Raw genomic sequence first — 20706 nt, forward strand, 5'->3', positions numbered from 1 at the left:
TGACTAATGAAGTGCAAATAAGAAAGCATGAAAATTAACATAAATGTGAGGCATAAAACATTTTATATGTATTTTACTGAAACATTTGGGGGAACAGAAAATCACCTGTTGGAGTGAGAGCATTGTGGAAGAATACAGTTGATCCCTATTAAGTAAAAAGAAGAGCAAATAAATTCTTACCTTATTGTGACAGGCAGAAAAAACCTGGCTGTTGATGACAGAACATGTCTTTTCTGCCCATGCTCTACGATAAGGATTCTTGCTACAGGGGTCCACTACAAAATATACATCCCCACAGAGAGGATTCTCTTTCCAAGAATTGACAAATTCCAGTTCATTTGATGCCACATACTTGCTTCGAGTTTCAAAATCATCCTTCATATTGCCATTATAGTTCCCACACAAACCACATATGGTTTCCTGGAATAAATGAAAGCTGCAGTATCAGTTTGGCAAGTTACAGCTACTCACCTTCCCTCCTGATTACCGATGGTTTCCTGTGCTTTAGGAGTGAGTGTCATCTACAGATATTTTATCATACGTTCTTCGCTTCTTGTGCATAGCTGTTTGTCACTGAAGGAATGTCTTTTCCCTCTTAACTGTAAACTGCCATCATTTAGAGGTCAAATGCAAACATGCAGTTGTATAAAATACAAACATTTATCTCAAAAATTTCCTGAATACAGTACAGATATCACTTAAAAATCAGTCTCTAGTGAAAATCTCTGCTGTTTTGGAAATAAAGATGAAAATTAATTGCTGGTAGCATTCCTGAAGAACCTTTGCCATCATAGAGTCAAGGCAACTGCAATCAAATGTGCAGTTCAATCTGAATTGAAGTACACTATTGGGTAAGGTGTTCTGCCATACCTGTGTTTCTCTGGAGATTTTGATGAAGAAGTTCATGTGCTTATTCCAAATAAGGGTCATGTTGTATTTTCCTGGGATAATGACATCAAACATCAGGTGAAGGGCGTTTTTTTTCACATGGTATCGTACACCAGGATTTTCCCCAGAAATAGTGAAGGTTTCATCTCTCAGTATGATTGTCAAATTCTGGAAGAAAATTTATTTGGCAGCTATAACTCACCAAGTTTCAGTATTTTCCTTAGTCTGTGTCACATTCCTGAAGATCAAATGCTGTGATGCTACTATCTTGACATTTCCACTTATTTTTCAAAAGTCCTGGCTGTCAGAAAAAAGGGAAATATTGCACCCATTTTTTAAAAGGCTAGAAAGGAGGACTCTCAGAACAACCAATCTGACAGCATCACCACTGTGTCTGGAAAGATCATGGAGCAGATTCTCCTGGAAGCTGTTAAGGCACACAGAGGACAGGGAGGTGATTTGAGACAGTCAGCATGGCTTCATTGATGGCAGATCTTGCCTGACCCATCTAGTGGTGTCTGTGGTACAGTGACTACATCATTGGACAAGTGAATGGCTACAGATGTCATTTATCTGAACTTCCATAAAGCCTTTGATATGGTCCTCCAGAACAGCCTCCTCTCTTAATTGGAGACATGGATTTAATGGATGGACTGTTTGGTGGGTAAGGGATTGGCTGGATGATTGCGTACAGAGAGTAGTGGTCAAGAGCTCCAAGTCCAGATGGAACTCTATAAGGAATGGTGTTCCTCAGCCATCTGGAATTAGTATAGTTTAATATCTTCATCAGTGACACACACAGTGGGATCTAATCCACTCTCAGCAAGTTTGCAGATGACACTGAGCTGAATGGTGCAGTTCACACACCTGAGGGATGGGATGCCATTCAGAGGGATCTGGACAAGCTCCGTAGTAAATGCCCCATCCCTAGAAACATTCAATGTCAGATTGGACGGAGCTTTAAACAACCTCATCTAGTGACCTTTAAAGGTCCCTTCCACTACAAAACATTCTAGGCTTTTTTACCCCCTAGGAATTATTCTGTATGCATATGCAAATTTTCACAGGAAACAAAAATATTTGTCATTGTACCACCCTTACTGTTAGGTATGGTAGCCCTCAACATTTGATGGAAATAATATCATCATCTACATGTGGCCAACAGAGTAGAGGAAGTGTTTTCACATGTTTCTAAGAACAGTCAAAAATTAATTGAGACTATAGCTCTCCGTTCTGAGGCCTTTTACTATTTCCCACTTTTGTGTGTTCGCTGCCAGCTTTACTCCTGTCATACTGGTGTTTCAACGTCTAGAATCAGCAAAAGGTTTGTCTGGAATGTGCATTTATGAAATGGAATCCTAAGCAAATGAACTTTTTCGCCATGGCACTGACCAACTGGAACTGCCAGTATTCAGTCAAGGAAGGACTCTGAGACAAGCTGTACTACTGGGCACTGCGGTCTCATAGAACTGAGAACAGTAAAACTTATCCAGTTGTAGGAGCTGTCACACAGCAGTGGAAATGAGGATGACTCCTCACTGGTGTAGTTTCATAGATATATCGCAGGAAAAAAATGGATATATTCTGAATTTCAGATATTATCTGGACTTAGATAAATTTTGCTAGATTTTGATCGCTGTTCATGATGAGAATTCCTCAATTTTATACTATCATTTTTCTGAGTTTGGAGGTGAAAGGCAGAGAGGGTCAGGAAGTCAGTATCTTTTGATCAAGCAATTTACTGCTGAGTAAAATTCAAAATTTTTTGGCTTCTATGTGGATAAGAATCTTGGAGAATGAAACATGACATGAGAGTTGGAAAAACCCCAACCTATGGCATTTCCTACTAAAATAGAAGCTCTGGCTTGGCACATCATTTCACCTAAAAGACATCTCTTCTAAGATACAGTTAAGCTTCAAAAAATGAAGAAAACATGGTCTTGAAATTACTATTCAGCCAGACAATGGCAGGAGGAAGGACTTACCCCAAGGTAAATGCTGATGGATCTGGAGCATGTAACTCCTGATTTCCCACAGATGACATTCTCAGTAACAATTTTGAAAGAGGAAACAGGTCTATTAACACTGCAGCCATCCTAAAAAAACACAAACCAAACCACAAAAAGCATAAACCCCCAATAGACTCTGTGTCTAGAGTCTTCCAGCTTAAAACATGAAAGCATAAGAAAATTCTGCCTGTTGTGGGAGGTGATGATCTCTGCTTTGCTAGTCAAACCAACATCACTTCCCTAAAAGATATAGTTGTCTAGTACAGAATACATACATATCAATGACTATTTAAAAATGTGATTTAATCTAAAACTGATTATAATTGCATGAACAAGACGTTTTCTGACAAGTAAAATATTTTCATCTTAAGCATTGAAATAAACAGAATATATAAAAACTCATTATGTGACTCTAAGTTATTGATGCATCCTCATATATTTTCATTAGTCATTTAAATAAAGCTATTTCTTGATGCTAAGATACTGCCAAAATAACCAGTAGGAAACAGGTTACCGTAGCCAATATGTATTCACAGTTGCCATCAAACACAAACCGCTGTCCATCAAAAGTGGTGATGTGGCCTTCCCCATACAGGTTACACGTTGAGGAACACCTTGACTTCTGAACGCATTTCCATTTGCCTTTTGTGCAAGTGCTGGGAGCAACAAGAGAAACCATACTCAGAATACAAAGAAATGCCACCATACCCTGCTTCTTTTTCTATACATCCATTTTTATCAATATGATGTTAATTTAATTGATTTACGCACACTGAGACCAAGTTACAGTAAATATAAAGAGTGATAAGTTATGGACTGCCCAGAAAATGAATTAATGATAAAAAAAGAAGCCTTAAATAATTTTTGCCTTTTTTTTCCATGAAAGAAATAGTACATAAAACCTATTTATTTTGCCCCTAATGAGAACAGAATTCACTGTTCTGTGTAGCTTGGAGGTGGTGTTGGCAGTGTTGGTGTTTTTTAATTGTAGATTAGTAAATGAAAAGGGAATAAAGTACTTTGAGAATGTTTCTAAAGAGATGGCAAACATGGTTTTATCTATAGAAAATAAGAAAGATTGTGCCCTCATCTTTATCTGTGTGGACTTGTTAATAACCCTTGAATTTATGTAGTTTCCGGTTAGGGGCCCTGCTGGATGCCCTTATTCCTGAGTATGCATAAGGCAGAAACTATCCCTGGAGCAGATACCATGACTCTTTTATCTCTGCATATACTGTCAAACCTTAAGCTTCTCTCTGTATTAATCCCTGTAGTTTGCCATGGTGTTTCTTCCATTCAGTTGTTGCCATTTCCTACTCTCCTGTTCACTAAACACTTTTTTTTATATGGTTCAACCACTTAGTGAGACACAGGTTCTGCAATGAAAAAGTATGTGTGTCTTACCAGATCTCACATTCAGTTTGGATTTGTTCACCTCTTCCGTAAGAAAGACCACCATATTCACATGGACACTCCTCAGCTGGAACACACCTGCCATCAAGATTTTCATATAGGCCATCAGCACAAACACATCCTGATTCACATTTAGTCGGTATCTGGTAAAGGACAACAGATTGCAAAACGAAAAGAACCGTGAGACGCATCCTGTATGTGAATGGTGTCAAGAGTGAACCTCTGCTAAATTCTGTTATGACTTGATTTTTGTTTTGCAATGTTTCTTGTACTAATATGCTAGTCAACTGAACTAGTTTCACTGAAGTTGTAAGAAATACTTGTAGTGTGGGCTATTGAACATAACTTAAGTCTCTGAAAAATTGATCTTCCATTACCACCAGTCTTTCAGGAAGAGTACAACAAGAGCTTCTTATATCAAAGAATCTTATTACAATTCTTCCAGTTAGTCTGCTTCCTTAATATAAAGTCAGAAAACCCTGTCAGGAAAGCCAAGACATTCACCTGGCCCAGGTCTCCTGCATTCTGCGACTGCAGCAAAGTTAAGAAAAAAAAGAAGTATAAACCACATTTTTACAGTGACATGCAGCTTATGGAGAACCTGAGGCAGAGATGATAGCCATGTAGGTAAGAATCCTTATTGGATTTTTATTTTATCCATTTACTATAACTTAATTCATTAATTCATGGAATTTAATTCCTTTAATAATTTCTTAAATATATGTACATTTTTTTGTGTCCACACTCTATGGAAAGAAGCCTGAAGTTTAACTGTATCATGTTAGATGAAATATCTCCTTTTATTTCACTAGAAGGAATGGAGTCAAGTTCTAAGTAACAACTGGAACATTCTACCTGAATGGAGTCAAGTTCTAAGTAACAACTGGAACATTCTACCTCTCTCAAGAGGATAAACATCCCAGAGCTGTGAAACTCACACATTCAATTCCAGTAGCCAGCATCTGACAGGTGGGGGCACATGCAGCTCCATACTTGTTTTCTAAATTGTCAGAACATGATATGTATTTCTTAGGAGCTTTGCAGCTTTCTAGGGAAAAGGAACAAAACCAAACATTGAAAAGATTGTGAAGTGGCAATTTTACAACATAGGGGAAAAAATTATGTTCATAAGTAAACCATGTCAGATCCATACCTGCAGGATTTTGAGGTTTGCCTGTGCAGCTTAGCCTCCCATTAACACAGTAGCTAGGGAGAAAAAAAAATCAATGCAAACCTCTCTTGAGAAAGGAATTTTTATTATTTGCAAAATGACTTTAGAGAAATATTTCATTTATGTTACTGGCTCCTTCCCATCCTTCAAAATGGAATATGGGTCAGCTTGTCTCTTTTTGTATTATCCAGGAACATCAGTTTTGGAAGTGTACAGTAGGCTATTATCACTAGTAGGCAATCATTACTATTATGATGGTCTATCAAGTAATTCTTGAAGTTTGTATACAGCTGCACAAATGCAGTTGACAAAATCTCCTACTAGGAATAATCAGATCTTACCTAATATTTTCTATTTTTTTCTGTAACATTTCCAAGCTTAAGGCAATTCAAATGCTTTTTTCTTCATTTAATAATATTTTCAGCTTAGGAAAGGGCAAAAAAGATGTCTTTAAAACCAAATTTTTCTTATTAAAAATAGAGGAGACTATACTAATTTTGGGCTGGAATGGAGTAAATTTTCTTTGTAGTAGCTCAATGGTGCTACACTTTGGACTTGTGACCAAAACAGTGTCGATAACACAACGTTGTTTTGTGTATTGCTGTATTACTGAACATTCTTTGCTCCTCATGTTGCCCCACTAGGGAGGAAGTTGAGAGTCTGAAAGAAGCTGTGAGGGGACACAGCCAGAACAGCTGATCTCAACTGACCAAAGACATATTCCATACTATACTCCATCAAGCTCAGCAGTAAAAGCTCAGGTAAAGGTGGAAGAAGAAGGGATGTTTGGACTTGTGACACTTGTCTTCCCAAGAAACCAGTATGACAAATTCATGCTTTCCTGGAAATGTCTAAACAGCTGCCGGCTGATGGAGAGTCCTGAACTAATCTTTTACTTAGCTTTGATTGCACATGTGGCTTTGTTTATTAAAAAAAGCTTTTTTGCTTATTAATAATAAAGGAATTTATTAAACTGTCTATATCTCAACCCATAAAATTTCTTGGTTTTTTTTTTCCTGATTCTCTTCCACATCTGGCTGAATGGAGCGAGTGGCTGTGTGGTGTTTAGCTGCTTACTGCCATTAACCCTTAATAGAGTCATGTAAGGACCCCTCACCTCCATCTTCAGTTTGTTAAGCTTTAAACTTGACACACTTACCAGGTGATCCCACCAGCTATTGTGGACTGGTCAGGCAGGATGTATTTTCTATCTTCTAAATAGCAGGGACAATGAGATTTACGAACACATTCATTCTTGTGGTTCAAGTACATTCCTTTAGGACACTGGCAGCCTTCAACAGGAATATCAGTTGAATGGCATTCCAGGGCTCGGTTGGAGAGTGACAAGCATGTCCTGTCACATGCCTGAGTGTTGTAGCTGAATGTTTGATTGCCAGTGCAAGTAATGGCTGTAAAAAAAGAGTGTATGTCAAACTTCACTTACTGATCCTTGTGAAATGTAACTGTGCTTATAATGTACTTCTTTTGTGTCAACAGCTTCAATGCTTAATGTTTCCTGTTGCTTCTCTTTCTGTGGGTGTGGAGCTTTAGCAAAACATACTGCAAAGCAGTGCTTAACACCAAGCATTGTTTGGAAGTTTCATGAAGGTTTAGTTGCTTGAAAGTCTCATGAAGGTTAAGTATCTTATTGCTTCTTTTTCATATACTCTAAAATCACAATATTTTTCTGAAAGAAACTAGAAAGATATTAATTAGTTGGGTATCTGTTATTCCATTTCTGCTTTTCTCTTCTTTCTGTTCACTACTTCACTCTACTTTCTGTTCATTCTTAAGATGATTTGGACACTGCTTCAAATATTGAGGTACCTTTTTTTGTGTGTGTGTGTGAGTGTGTGTGTGTGTGTGTTACAACACATCTGCTATGTCAGCAGCTACAGAGGAAATGGTTTGCATAACTGCTGGTTGGCATACTTGTGCAATATGTAGTTATTTTTCTAAACAATGATGTTCTTGCTTTTACTCAGTTTTGTCACGGGTGAATCAAACATAGGAATATTCTAAATGGAAATAGGCAGACCTGTATACATGCATTCATCTGATGGAAGGTCATTAAGAGCTGATTCAGTTACTTACTACAGTTGTCCATGCTGCTTCTCCAGTTCTCAAGGATTAAACCCATTGAACTGCATGTTCGCGCATAAGATCCCAGAGCAGAACAAATGTAAGGAAAAGTCTCTTCATAATTACAGGCTTGGTAGACACATCTCTGAAACCCAATACATGGAGAGTACTTCGTTACTGGGGAGCAGACATCTGAAGTGTTAAAGCCTGGAGCTACTTAAGAGATGTGTGGATGTGGCACTTAGGGACATGGTATAGTGCTGGACTTGATAGTGTTGTGTTTATGACTGGACTCTATGCTCTCAAAGATCTTTTCCAAGCACTATGATTCTATGCTGAATTACAGAGCTAAATCAGATAGAATGCATAGTATTGCATAACTAAAACTGATGAAAAACATTGGATTAATTGCCTCACCGATGTAAATAAAACATACTTAGTACCAGAAAAAGACCTTTGTTTAGTCATTGTTTTTAATTTTTAATTTCCAAAATGTTTTGTACAGATTGGCAAAAAAATGAACTCAATTATGCCCATGGAAAAATCAATACTTTGAATAGTTTAAGTTGTCCTGGACAACTGCAACATGAACAAAAATACCTTCTGATTCAGAGGGATGGGACTGCTGCTTATGAACAAACAGACTGTCAGTGTGGTGGAGACATAATTTTCAAACCCACACCTGTTCCTTAGCATCTATGCACTGCTGATTCAATGCGTGGGATACAGTATATTAGTACACTCTGGTTTATATTTGGACTCCTTCTGTACAACATCTATCATAATTTCCTACCTTGTAGAAAGGAATAGGGTTCACCACAGAATGGCATTTCTCGAACACTGTACCCTTCTTGGTAAGAATGGAGCAATGAGTCTCAGCAGATATTTCTGATGAAAGTAAATCAAGAACATTAAAAAAAGAAAATTAAGGGAAAATTTGGAAAAAAGACATTTTAAAAAATCAACATATTAGGTGAAATTTTGACAATGATGGATTGAACAATAGGACAACTTCTTAACTCATTGGCTTCCAGATTGTTTTTGTACAAACAGCTCAGTAGGTTTGTGGTTTTTTTTATCATGACCAATAGTAATTGAGACTTGAGAAGGCAAAGCCTGGATTTCAGTCACAGTACTTTAGAGCAATCCTAAGACATCCATGGACACTGCAATTTAACCACATAGATCACCAAAAGCTTCTCATTATCATTCATCGTCTCAATCCCAGATCTCTAGAATGGAATCTGGTAAGTTTTCACTAGATATGAATTTTAGAAATCAGAAATGTCTTGCTGGTGACAGAGTTTGTGATGTTCAATCGTCTCAGTTTCTGCTTGTCAGACTCTCTCATTTCCCTGGTACAAGCTTCTGGAAGTGCCAGAAAAAGCTAGATGGAGAGATCAGTTACAACAGGATCATCTACTTACTGTTTAGTTGACTCAAAGCGCAAGGGTCAGTCTCTCTCTCTAAAGCAGGATGGCAATTTCCTGCCCTCCAAGAATCGACAAACAAGGAGGCTGTCCCTTCAGTGATATCCATGCTAGTCATGAAGTCATCTGTAGTGTCTCCATTGTAATTGCCACACAAACCTAATAATATCAGAAATGCAAGGGATGGATGAAGATTAAAGAATGTATACACAGTGGCCTAAGTTTCATTCTATAATAGCGTGAATATTGATTCAAAAGCTCTACATGAAGCATCAGTGAATGCTATAGATCAAGTAATCAGAGAATCCTGATTATGTACAGATTCAGTCACTGAACCTCTGCCTTTCTAGCTGTCTGCCTGAGTCATCAAAACTATTCTGAGTTGGAAGGGACCCACAAGGATCATCAAGTCAAGTTAAGAGAGTGTTGACTTCTATTCAATGACAAATTCATGATGAATTTTCTGTCTTGTTCTTAGAAACGAGTGGTTTTAAATAATGTAAAAGAGAAAGGCCATGAAACACTTTCATAATCGCATGTTTTCGTATAAGATCCGTAATGACAATAAACATGCATTTAGGCTTTTCAAAAAGCTAAAGCCTCCCAGTAATTCCCCATAATAAGAATGTAAAGTATGCCTGTGTGGCTAATGTGCAATGAACATAAACATCTCCATCTGGTGCTTATCTGCTGAGAAGCTTTTGGACTCCTAGGCTCACTGTGTTTACAGTGATCGTGCACTACATTCAAAGAACCATGTGCTCCAAGATGAAGAGCTCCTTCACTGTGTAGCAAAACATGTACTGAAAAAGGCACACATAAAACACGTAAAGAATTTTTCCATGCTATACAATTACATATGAAAAATATGACCCACCCAACTGATTTCTTTGTTTTGTTTTAAAGTTATTAGAGAAAAAACAAACTCTTAGCATGTTGATTTTCCAGTGTGGTTTTTTTTTCCTTTGAATCCAGAGAACAGAATCTATTTCTTAAAGGACTAGTACTAAGTCTTCAAAATTCTACTCCCTACTTTTTCTCCTTCACGTAAGGACTAGATTACTTACCTAGCGTTCTGCCTTTGAATTGTGGTCCAACTTTCACATAGGCTTGGAACACAGGGGTTGTTTGAACTACAAGTTCCAGCCCGAAGGTTGTATGCATTTGAACGTACATTGAGGACTGTCTGAAAACGGTGATGTCTCCTAGAAGAACAAGGACATTGAGAAATAGAGATTTTTGATATTGCAAGGTAATGATTTTAATGCATATGTTAATGTTCTAGCATTCTTTCTACAACTCTTCTCCCACACACAACTCTCCGCAGAGGTACAGATACAATAAGAAAGACTTTAACCTTCCTCTAAAACCTCTGGCATTAGCAATTGAAAATTGCAAAAGATGCTGGGTTATGTAAAACAGACATTTAATGAAATTTGGAAATAACTTACATTTCCGTTTTTTTACCTGATCTGTAAGGTAGTCGTTTCAGTTCATCATCATCAGTGAGGAGATCATTCTGAGAAATCACAATTTTGTCCTGTAAGAAGAGGACATGAAATCAGAAGTAATTATCTGTACTGATGGTATTTCTATGTTCTTTAACATAACTATATTGGCAACAAGCTATGTAATAGGAAAAGACTGATTCAAGCATTTTGTCACAGGTTATTACACACTGCTTTTAGTTTACACTTTGAAAATACTCCAACTTTCTGAGCTGATGTAGTAACTGAGATCTTTACTGTGTATGCATGAGAAGGAACATATCTATTCCCCAAATTTCAGTTCAGACTACTACCAAGGACTTTAAGTACTTATTTCACTGATCTGGTTACTGAGATATTTATTGGATGGCACCTGTGGAGGGAATACCTACTTTTGTAGACAGGTAAATTATAGCACTAAGTGACGTCTCGGAATGAGAATAACCAGTCTTTTCATATACAGCCATTAGGGTTCCATTGTGTGGCAGGCTGGAACTCTGGAGGGAAAGTGAAAAGAGAAGTCTCTGTCAGAATAATACTGATTTTTAGAGTCAATGTATATCTTAGGAAGACTCCAATTTTTGTTTCAATAGGAAGCCACACACAGCCTAAAATATATCCATTTGATATTTTGTGTTTCTAAACCGCAGAAAATTACCTTCATAAGAACGTAAGTGCAAACCCCATGGAATCTATATGGCCTAGAATCAAATGTGGTAACAAAGGAGCCTCCTTCCAGTGAACACCTTCCAGGGCAGGGCAAATCATGGCAGTTCCATTGGCCCATCATGCATTTACTGTGGAGAACAAGAAATTCTGTGTAAGGTTATTCTCATACTAAGGTCCTGTTTACCAGCTGAGGATTTGATACTCCTGTCCAGAGGTTTCTCTGTAGCTGATCAACATGAAAAATTGGTTAGTGAACACAGTGTAACATGCCTATGCATTCTAAACTTTCATTTCCAATGCTTTGGAATTTTCTTTAGAGTCTAAAAATTCAGCTACTTTCTAGTAATGCACTGTGTAATTTGTATCGCTTTCTCTCTTATACTTTCTATGCTTTCATTTTTCTTTGTCTATGTACATCAGTTGAAGTTGTTCATCTTAATTCAAAGTTGCTAAACTCTTGTATCAACTGTCAGTAAACTTTCTTAAATCATAATAAGTGTTCATTGTTGCAGTTCTGAGGATCAAATTTCATTATTTTTCCTTTACATTATCTATTAGAATTATGATAGCAAGATATGTAACACCAAAAAAAATTATTCCATCTCAAAAAAAAGAATACTGTCTTAAGTTACTAGTTTCGGCTGCAAACAGAAATTCCGTTTTCAGCACTGATCTGGTGATCAGAAACACTGAGATTGCCAAAAAGAAACTGGAAATACTAGATATCTGTTTTGTACTAATTTTACCTCCGCTTTCAAAGAGGATGCAGAAATGCTATTGTTTTGTATGGTCTGAAGTAGTGTTTATATTTGTACAGCTTAATCAGGAAATGAGTCATGTACACCTTCAATTAGAAACATATGATATGTGGCACTGAAAGAAGGTGGCTTCAGAGTTGGTATGACACATTTGCAGCTGCCCTTCTGAAAAGTAGGCTAAATTTTCCAATCACCTGGTGAGTGTACTGTTCATTCTCTCATAAAAGTCCCTGTTGATACTCACCAGGTCCTACATGCTGCTTTCATTGTCTCACCAGGACCATACGTTTCCCCATTCAGTGTACACGGACACTGGCTAATGTGAACACATGTCCGATTCCTGGAGATATCATCAAGGACAGTTCCTGCCAAGGAAAATAAACAAAATAGTCTCCACATCCTTCCTTAGCACTAAGGTTATTATAACTTGAGTGCTTTCTGAAATTAGCTTGAGTATGTTATTTTTGCACAGTCAGTGCCCATACTTAGAGATATAACATACAGGAAAATTTCCCTTTATTAAAATAAAACTGACTTTTCACAAATGATAATAGTGTTTGGCTGCTTTCTAATATGAAAGTGAAAGCATGCCATTCTCTTATTTTGAAATTTGAACTTAATTTGAAATAACAGTAATCCAGAATGTTATTTTTATTCTTTTTTTTCTTTCTTTTTTTTTTTCTATGACACTCTAAATTACCTTTGGAATTTTGAAGAATGAACACATTCGACTTCCTAGAGAACTAAGTCTAGTTTTTAATATGCAGCTCACAACATATTACTTTTGCCAACTATAAACTGGAGATGATATTGATGTAAAGGCCCACATTGGAGGATATTTCAGCTCTGAAATTTCAAGAAATAATGCAAATGATAGGAATAGTTTTTGTAGGAATCTCATCTGCAACTATTTTACAGGGAATTTACAAAATTCCCATAATATGGCAGAAATCACCTAAGGTATGCTACCTCTTGCTGGTGCCCTTAAGGGCTAGATAGCCATTTGGGATAGGAAATTAATTAAGCTTATTCCATGTACATTACAGTACAGAACTTTAAGCAGGCAGCACACCATTATTGCATAACAAATTATGGTTTTGCAAGGAAAATGTTTTCAAAGTTCTGTTCTTGCAAACAGGGACCAAACACCTTTAAGGATCATGACTATTCAAGACTCAAGTTATATATTATGTTACCTGAGAAACAGCAGTTCTAGCAGCACAATACCCTGAAACGCACGGTGTGGTAGTTTTGGCTTTAGTTTTAGCTAGTTCATTATTAAGCACTCTATTCCACTTGACTGCATATATGCAAAAAAACATTCGTATGGTTCATTTAAAATATGATGAAATGATACCTTCTGGACAAAAGCAACCATAGGTACAGTGACTGGAACAGCTGTACTCTGGGTTGGAACAGGTTTTAATACATGGAGAACCACATTCCTCATAGATTTGGTTCGCAGAACATTTTCCCACAGCTGCAACAAACAGAGGAAGTGTTAAGATTTTTAAAGCGTAAACATAGAAGAATATTTTATATACCACTTAGGAAAGAGAAGACTTTCCTTGTTATTGTTTTATCTAAGACCACTGTTCTCTTAAGAAAAGTGTTTGATTTAAGGCAGTAGAGATTTTTTTAATCAGTTGTTTTATATTCCAGTTATTTATCATCATCCATCTATTTAAGACATAGAAATGTTAAGTACGGTCTCACATGAACAAACCATTTGAACTTACAGCAGAAGTTTTCAGTTCTCCAGTTGAACACCATTTGGTGGGACATAGCACATTGCCTGGAATATTCTGACAGTGTAGAGCAAGCACAATTGTTTTGTCCTGGCTCACTGCAGTCCTGCATATCAAGCTGGCAACGCATGACAAACCCGTCCTTTGGAACACTGCAGGTTGGTGACACCAAATTAAGTAGCTGAGAGCAGATCATGCCCTAAATAAAAGAAGAAAATTGTTCCCAGTAGTGTTTCCTTCATGTGAAAACTACAATGCAATATCACTGCTAATTATGATTTTCTTGTTGGTTTGTTTGCTTTCCCCCCCTAAAATTTAATAATGTGTATTTGACTTTAAATGCATAAGAAATGCACAAATGGAAGGGAATATAAATCCACTGTATAATGGAAGGAATTTGATATATTGAATTTATTCCACTTCTTGTTATGTTGAAAATTAAGTCATTCTTTCTCTGCCATCAACTCCTCTAAAAATGGATGAGAACATTGCACTCAGGGAGTATGTTGTCTCCTGGCAAGTCAGTGCCAGGACGTCCCAGAGGTGAAGATAGCAAAATTCCTTCCCCTTTGAGCAAACACTTGATACATTTCTATTGCCTGTCCTATTGGCTACTGCAGTAAAAGATTTCAAAGACTCTCAGGCATGCTGACTTTGCTTTCATCCAGAACTGTAAGTGATAGCAGTTAATAGTGGTTGTCTCTTTTATCAATGCTGTTTTCTGGCATCATGTTTTAGGCATTGTGAAGGTCTTCAAGTCTGTACAGCTTATAATATCAGTTCTCTAAGAAGTTATTAAAACTTCACTGGTTCCATGAATTTCCTGTGATGACCTGGATGAAACTTCAGAAAGTTGTGAGCTAAATGCTTGTTGGTTTTAATGACTGATATAAATCTAGCCTCAAAAATGCCCACATGTTTTTAATAAAATGTATTTAAATGCAAAGACCTAACTTTCTCTCTCAGGTCAGACTATAAAAATGTTGACTTCATGTGTTTTCATGGAAGTCAGTTTTATGAAACCACTGCCTTTCTGTTGATTTCTATCTATCTTTCTCCCTCTGTTAAGAATCACACAACAGAGAAGCCAAAAACTTCTTTCTTACATATTTTTTGTGAGGAACAGTGGAAATTGGTATCTCCTCAGACAGGCAGATCTCTGATGGATCATCCATTTTTTGTAATGCAGCAAATTTATACGTATCCAGAAATTTACCTGTAAATTGAAGGGTTATAATTTGTCAGGAAAAAGTCTGCATTAGATTTATTTGTTGCTGTGATGCAAACTTAAACTCCACTCTTTAACTGTGAAATGTTCTACAAACTATGACAACCGTAACTGTCTCTTGCCCTTTACCTGAAGTCTGCTAAATAGAGCACACTTTTATTATCTTGATAATTTCTTCAAGTTAACTTTCAATCTATTTTATCTATTACCTTACATGCTGCCAGCTGCTAGTGGTTGTCTGCCAGCTGTGTTATCTTTTTCCAGCTGCTAATTCACGTCTCTTTTCCTTATCCCCCATTCTTGTATCTTCCCCTATGTATGGGGTTAAACTCGTCATAACCCAAAAATAATGACATAATTCTTAGAACTCATTTTTCTGATGTCTTCTGATAGAAAACTGCAATTATCTGTGTTGATCTAAGATTAGTTTACTGTGCAATTTAATGTCTCCACATGAGCACTGTAGTTCAGATTAGCAGTGTACTTTTAAAGCAAATCTGCCAAACACATCTCTCTTTTATTTCGTTTTTTTGGGGGTTTTTTCCTCCATTGTAGGGTGATCTTGACATACAGAGTACCTTTAAGGTCAAACCAAGCTGTGAGATATATTCCAAGAGTGTGAGTAACAAGCTGCAACTGCTAATGGGCAATAGCTCAATAGACCAGATTAGAGTGACTCAGAAGTGAATCCCTCAAACCAGACAGAGTGCAGATGTCAAGTCCTCAGCACCAACCATTTTTTTATAAAGATCCACTTATTCAGACACACTACTTGTGAATGTTCTTGTCCATTGTATTCTTTTTATTATAGCCTCTTTCTTGCTTCTACCTACAGCAATTATTTCTCTCATTATGCGTTGCTATGAGCCTGGTCTCTTACAAAAGTTAGGGGAGTGTGATTCTTACCACCCATGTTTAAAACATACAAAGAGTCTTTATTGCTTGTCTGAGGAACCCACAATACTACACTCATAGCAGTTAACAGTGTGTATGTAGCCAAATCATATGATAGGCGTGTTGGTGACCCATGGAACTACTTTATTCAATTCTGAAACTGAGGGAGCAGTCAGAGCTCGTACTCTGTATTACAGTACGAAACTTCCACCTTGACTCACTTTAACTAGTTCTCCTTACACTTGAAATGTCCTTATATCTTACCTTCACGCACAAACTCGTTCAGTTCATAACCATCATAATTTCCACACATTCCACAGATTTTCCCCATGTATTTTTTTTCAGCCAAAACCTAAAATAAAATGCAATAAGACATTTAAAAGGATTACCCTAAGTAAAATAATCTATACAGCATGACACTTCTCAAACAAGTTCATTACAAGGACCCAGTTTAAGGTGATCCTTCTCATTAATTTCAGTGACTTGTTTGGAGGAAAGGTTTTGTAAATAGCAACATCTTTTCCCAATAGGCAAAGGTGACTTATTTATTTAATAAAAGAATAAGATTTGAAGACATTTTCAGAGGATTGAGGAGTGGGGATATCACATTCTAAGGAGTCAGGAAAAAAAACAGGAAAGGAAATGATGCTTTATTCTTGCTCATATCTTTGTTGGCAGAGCATGAATTTCAGGTTTCTTCTATTAAAAATTTGAAGGCTACAGGAAGAAAATCTGTTCTCAGAAAAAGATTATTCAATTATTGCTCTGGAGACTAAAGTGATAGTATTACTACTGGCTACAATAAATTAATTATTATGAAAGTCTTAGACCAGAGGAAATAATCTGACTATACGAAGGATATAGTTTGTATCTGTCACAGTAGCATTTCCTCTTATATATGTGATAGTAATGCTGATAAAACTCCCAGACAATTTATTACATATCATTCACTCTGTTTTAGCAAACATCAATTTAGAATTCAGTGTCTTTAGTGGCAATAATACCATAGGTCATACTTAGAAAATGTACTGGGGGGTTTTCGGAGGAAAAAACCTGAAAAGATTCAGAAAAAGGGAAGAAACAAAGAAACTGGTAGAAGCACTATAGGTTTGAACTCAAAATATGTTCTGGAGAAGCACAGTAGTAAAAACTTAAGTATGGCATACACTATTAAATTCTATACAACTTTAAACAACATCTCTTTAGTAAAATGTTGCAGCTGCTCAAATGCCCTGAGGAAAGATTAGAATGTGTGAGAGTGTCCACAAATCTCAACATTGGTGGCTTTAGTTAACTATAAGTTCTTCAAGTGAAAGGAGGATGCAGGTATAAAATGCAAAGTTATTTTTCTAAGAGGAATGGATGAAACAGGAAAATAATAAATATCCAAACAGTAAATACATGCAAAAGCACCCACTAAGTCTAGAGTTCTTGTCATTCCAGTACACTGAGTGAGAATTTTCTTTTCTACTTTATGAGAGCATTTTACTAACCATGAGATAGTCATCATTGTTCCACATGACAACTAGTTCCATCTCCATCAGCTTGGCAACCAGGCGAATGTTGCATCCATAAGGTGCTATTTGAATTCCATTGCTGGTATAAGGCAACTTAATAACTCTGCAATAAGGTGAGAAGAGAAACTGACCTTATACCAATGTGAGGAATTAGTTTGGGGTTTTTTATTATATGATACACATACAGCCTGAGCACTTGCAGCAATATGAAATAGAATTTTTTTCCTTTGTACCTGTGACATTTAAAGATATATTAAAATTTCTGTTGATTGAAAATTAATGCCAGCGGTTTCACAGAAGAACCACCAGAAGATAGTTGCATGGTGATTATACTAGTTTTGCACAGGACTTGGCATTTTCACTTGCTTTGGTTTTATCAGGGTATAGTTATAAGCTTCAAGAACTTGTAACAATAAAGTTTGTATGGTACAACTATTGCTGATTATCCTGAAGAGATTTTATGTACTACAGACTGTGAATACAGGAACTATTGTTATGACTGAAAACTGATAAGATTAGAGACCCATTTATGTTGTAGTAGAATTAGGCTTTCACCCATGCAAATGAATTTTAATGTGACAAACTAACAACATTAAAGAAGAAATACATTTTGTAAACTGCTCAGTGGGAGACCCTCATGAGAAAGTGCTGAAAGGAACAAGGCCAGCCTTTCACCTGACGCATAGATACGTGCAACAGTAGACCAGCTCAGGCATGGCATTTGGTTCCTTTGACTGTAGGACAAAAAATTAAAATGCAGATCATTGGGATAGGCAGTTTTCCTGAAACATAAACTAAAAATAAAGTTTTTCTAAATACAGTTGGCTAAAGTATAGTGCAAATTGTAATTTTGTTGTGATAGTCATTGTGCCCAGGTAAGTAATAGATACAGACAATCCCCAGTCAAATATTTCCTGTATCCACACATACTCAGAGATCAAAATTCAACACTGCCTATCTGGTAAAAATACCGAAAACTTCCTTGGAGAAATTTCCTTTTATGGGAGCAATTTATCTAAAGGAATGAACATATCCAGTGTTTTGCAGTTGTTTGTAGAGTTCAAAGCTTCTCTTATACTCTATATATGTGTTAGCTTTAGCATAGAGGGTTCAGTTATCCAAATCAAATGAACTCTAAACAAAACAGGAATTTCAACAAGTATCTACTAAAGTGTGTAAGCTGTGTCATCTGTCCTTGTAGTGGAGATAAGTATAAACAGACTGGTAGTATCGAGGAGACAGTAGTTACAGTTTGAGAACTGTTTTGGTCTGAGGAGATTAGTTAATCCCTTTGACTACACAAATGTACTCTAAGATTGATTCAAATAGCTGCAAATGCAATACTTATCTAGGAGCATGAATGCTTGATGGAAAGCAATGGGAGTAGACTCCTGTCAGGTGTGTTAACTTCAATAGGTTGGTAATTAACTTTTGACAAAAAGTAGTTGTCTTCAGTGCAACTGCTATGTAACTCCTTGTCTTCTCTAAACACTTTTTTCCTATTCATTGCAGAATCTTACCCAACACTCCTGAGAGAGATGCTGCCTTTCTCAACAATGACAACAGATGGTCCAAGCTCAATAATGATCCTTGCAATTTTTTTGTCCAGCCCACGACGGAACTGAATGTTGAAGTCAGGGCTGGTTTCATCACATACAGTTGCAAAGATATAGTTACAAGTCCCAGTGAAGTCATACTGGTATTTATCAAAGGTTGAAAAATGCCCTCCACCCCATGTAGAACAGGAATCTTTGCTCCAAACTATAAAAGAGAAAGAAAAACAGATTTAGGTCTCCAAAAAGCATAATTTTTCATTCTGATTATCATTTCAACTAAAAATGGTAAGAGAAGCTATTGAGTTTCTACTCAGATTAATTCCAGAAACAACATCAAAGGCCTCTTATTTTTTGATTTGTAATCAAAATTTTATCTCAAGTCAGGAAGTGAAACAATATTCAGAATGAGAGTGATATTCTTACTTACTGTAAGCAGAGGAGAGTTCCCTAACTTCCTAGCTTGGTAAAAACACTTCCAACCCTTGCTTGGTAATATAGAGGTTTATCTTTTTACTTCCGTCTGCGTGACCTGTTAGCAAAGGTGACAGCCTGCTGCTGGAGAGACCTTTAGCATCTCAGACATAGCACTTATCAAGCTATCTATGGCATTACTGTATCATAATTAATTGCACATCAATCATTAGATTTACAAAGACAGCCTTCAAAGCCCAGCTCGTCAGTCCCCACTTTTTTGACTCTGTATTTGTGTGACAGACTTCCAATCAGTTTAATAAGTACATGAAATATTTTAATAAGTTTTCAATTTTAAGAAGTAATTTGAACTTTTCGTCTGAGTAGACCAATTTTTGGAGGTGGAAATGAATCATAAAGAAAGAGATACAACTCCAGCACTTTTTAGATAGTTCTGTACCTACTTGCAGAATTTGAACAGGCCCTTTGAAGCTGATAGGTCTATTAAAGTAATTAAAATCATGTCCTCCTTTTTATATTTTCAGACTCAGATTATTACTTTTAATTTTTAATTTTTTTTTTGCTTATGGTGCCACATGAAGCTCAGGTATCTTAAAATATATCTTAGAGTCACAAAGTATCACCGAAGTTTAGCAAAGTCAACCTGAAATTTATATACGTTGTTTTAAAGTCAAAACATTTTTTAACTTCAAAGGAGTGATCAAATAATTACAGAATGCCACTGGTTTTATCCAGCTCATGTAGAAAATACTGTTTCCCAAGGAGCTGTTACCTGTTGGCAAAAAGTATTCCTCTTCCATACTTCTGTTCTGTCCTGAAGGTCTGACTGGAAAATAGGAATTGTCTAATTGTTATCATTGATCCTTCATGCCCAAGTCCAGCTAGTTCAGTGCTTTCCTTAAGTGATACTGATCATCAAACCCCAGAGTGTGCCAAGGAGTGATTACCTGGGGTGGCACAATGGTCAGAGGCCAATAGGTGCCCCTTTCTATAAATATTAGAGCACATTCAGTGCATTTCTTTTTATTTAAATCTTAGCAAAGAAAATTAACAAATGGTAATGTCAATAACCCAAGGAAGTTTAAAACTAGATTATATGTTTGTCTTTTGTGTTATTTTATTGAATAATCACTAAGGATTTTCTTTTAATTTATGTCTATCAATGCTCTGCTGTTCCTCTTGCTTTAAGAACAGACAGAGATGAGTTCCTGACTATTTGTTTGGGGTTTTTTTGCCTTCAACTATTTTTACTTTCAGGATGAACTTCATGTAGCTTTTCCATACTTATGATGATTGAGAATTCACCTAATTCAACCCTCTCTCAGTTTATTCTGCCTAAAGAAATGCTTCTCATTATAATAAATTTGTATTTTATATAATTCTTTTTGTTCTACATGTCTGCATTTTCCCCAAACTAGATAAAG

The 20706-nt window shown here is 36.5% G+C and overlaps 1 protein-coding gene across 1 annotated transcript in view; it reads right to left on the minus strand.

Annotated features, from left to right (window-relative positions):
* LOC139673553 (mucin-6) overlaps window positions 1–20082 on the minus strand; it is a 34260-nt gene extending 14178 nt beyond the window's left edge. Inside the window, exons 1-23 of the mRNA XM_071559310.1 lie at window positions 20055–20082; window positions 18815–19055; window positions 17271–17397; window positions 16042–16129; window positions 14762–14871; window positions 13647–13854; window positions 13265–13387; window positions 12152–12272; window positions 11139–11277; window positions 10873–10977; window positions 10461–10533; window positions 10061–10198; window positions 8991–9152; window positions 8357–8451; window positions 7576–7708; window positions 6641–6890; window positions 5464–5516; window positions 5249–5358; window positions 4302–4453; window positions 3412–3553; window positions 2874–2984; window positions 871–1056; window positions 181–420 (exon numbers count right to left, since the gene is read on the minus strand). Of these exons, the coding sequence (XP_071415411.1) occupies window positions 181–420; window positions 871–1056; window positions 2874–2984; window positions 3412–3553; window positions 4302–4453; window positions 5249–5358; window positions 5464–5516; window positions 6641–6890; window positions 7576–7708; window positions 8357–8451; window positions 8991–9152; window positions 10061–10198; window positions 10461–10533; window positions 10873–10977; window positions 11139–11277; window positions 12152–12272; window positions 13265–13387; window positions 13647–13854; window positions 14762–14871; window positions 16042–16129; window positions 17271–17397; window positions 18815–19055; window positions 20055–20082 (3135 nt within the window). The remainder of the gene's footprint in view (window positions 1–180; window positions 421–870; window positions 1057–2873; window positions 2985–3411; window positions 3554–4301; window positions 4454–5248; window positions 5359–5463; window positions 5517–6640; window positions 6891–7575; window positions 7709–8356; window positions 8452–8990; window positions 9153–10060; window positions 10199–10460; window positions 10534–10872; window positions 10978–11138; window positions 11278–12151; window positions 12273–13264; window positions 13388–13646; window positions 13855–14761; window positions 14872–16041; window positions 16130–17270; window positions 17398–18814; window positions 19056–20054) is intronic.
* Window positions 20083–20706: the final 624 nt, after the last annotated feature.

The sequence above is a fragment of the Pithys albifrons genome, chromosome 6 (genome assembly GCF_047495875.1).
Source record: "Pithys albifrons albifrons isolate INPA30051 chromosome 6, PitAlb_v1, whole genome shotgun sequence".
Lineage (NCBI taxonomy): Eukaryota > Metazoa > Chordata > Aves > Passeriformes > Thamnophilidae > Pithys > Pithys albifrons.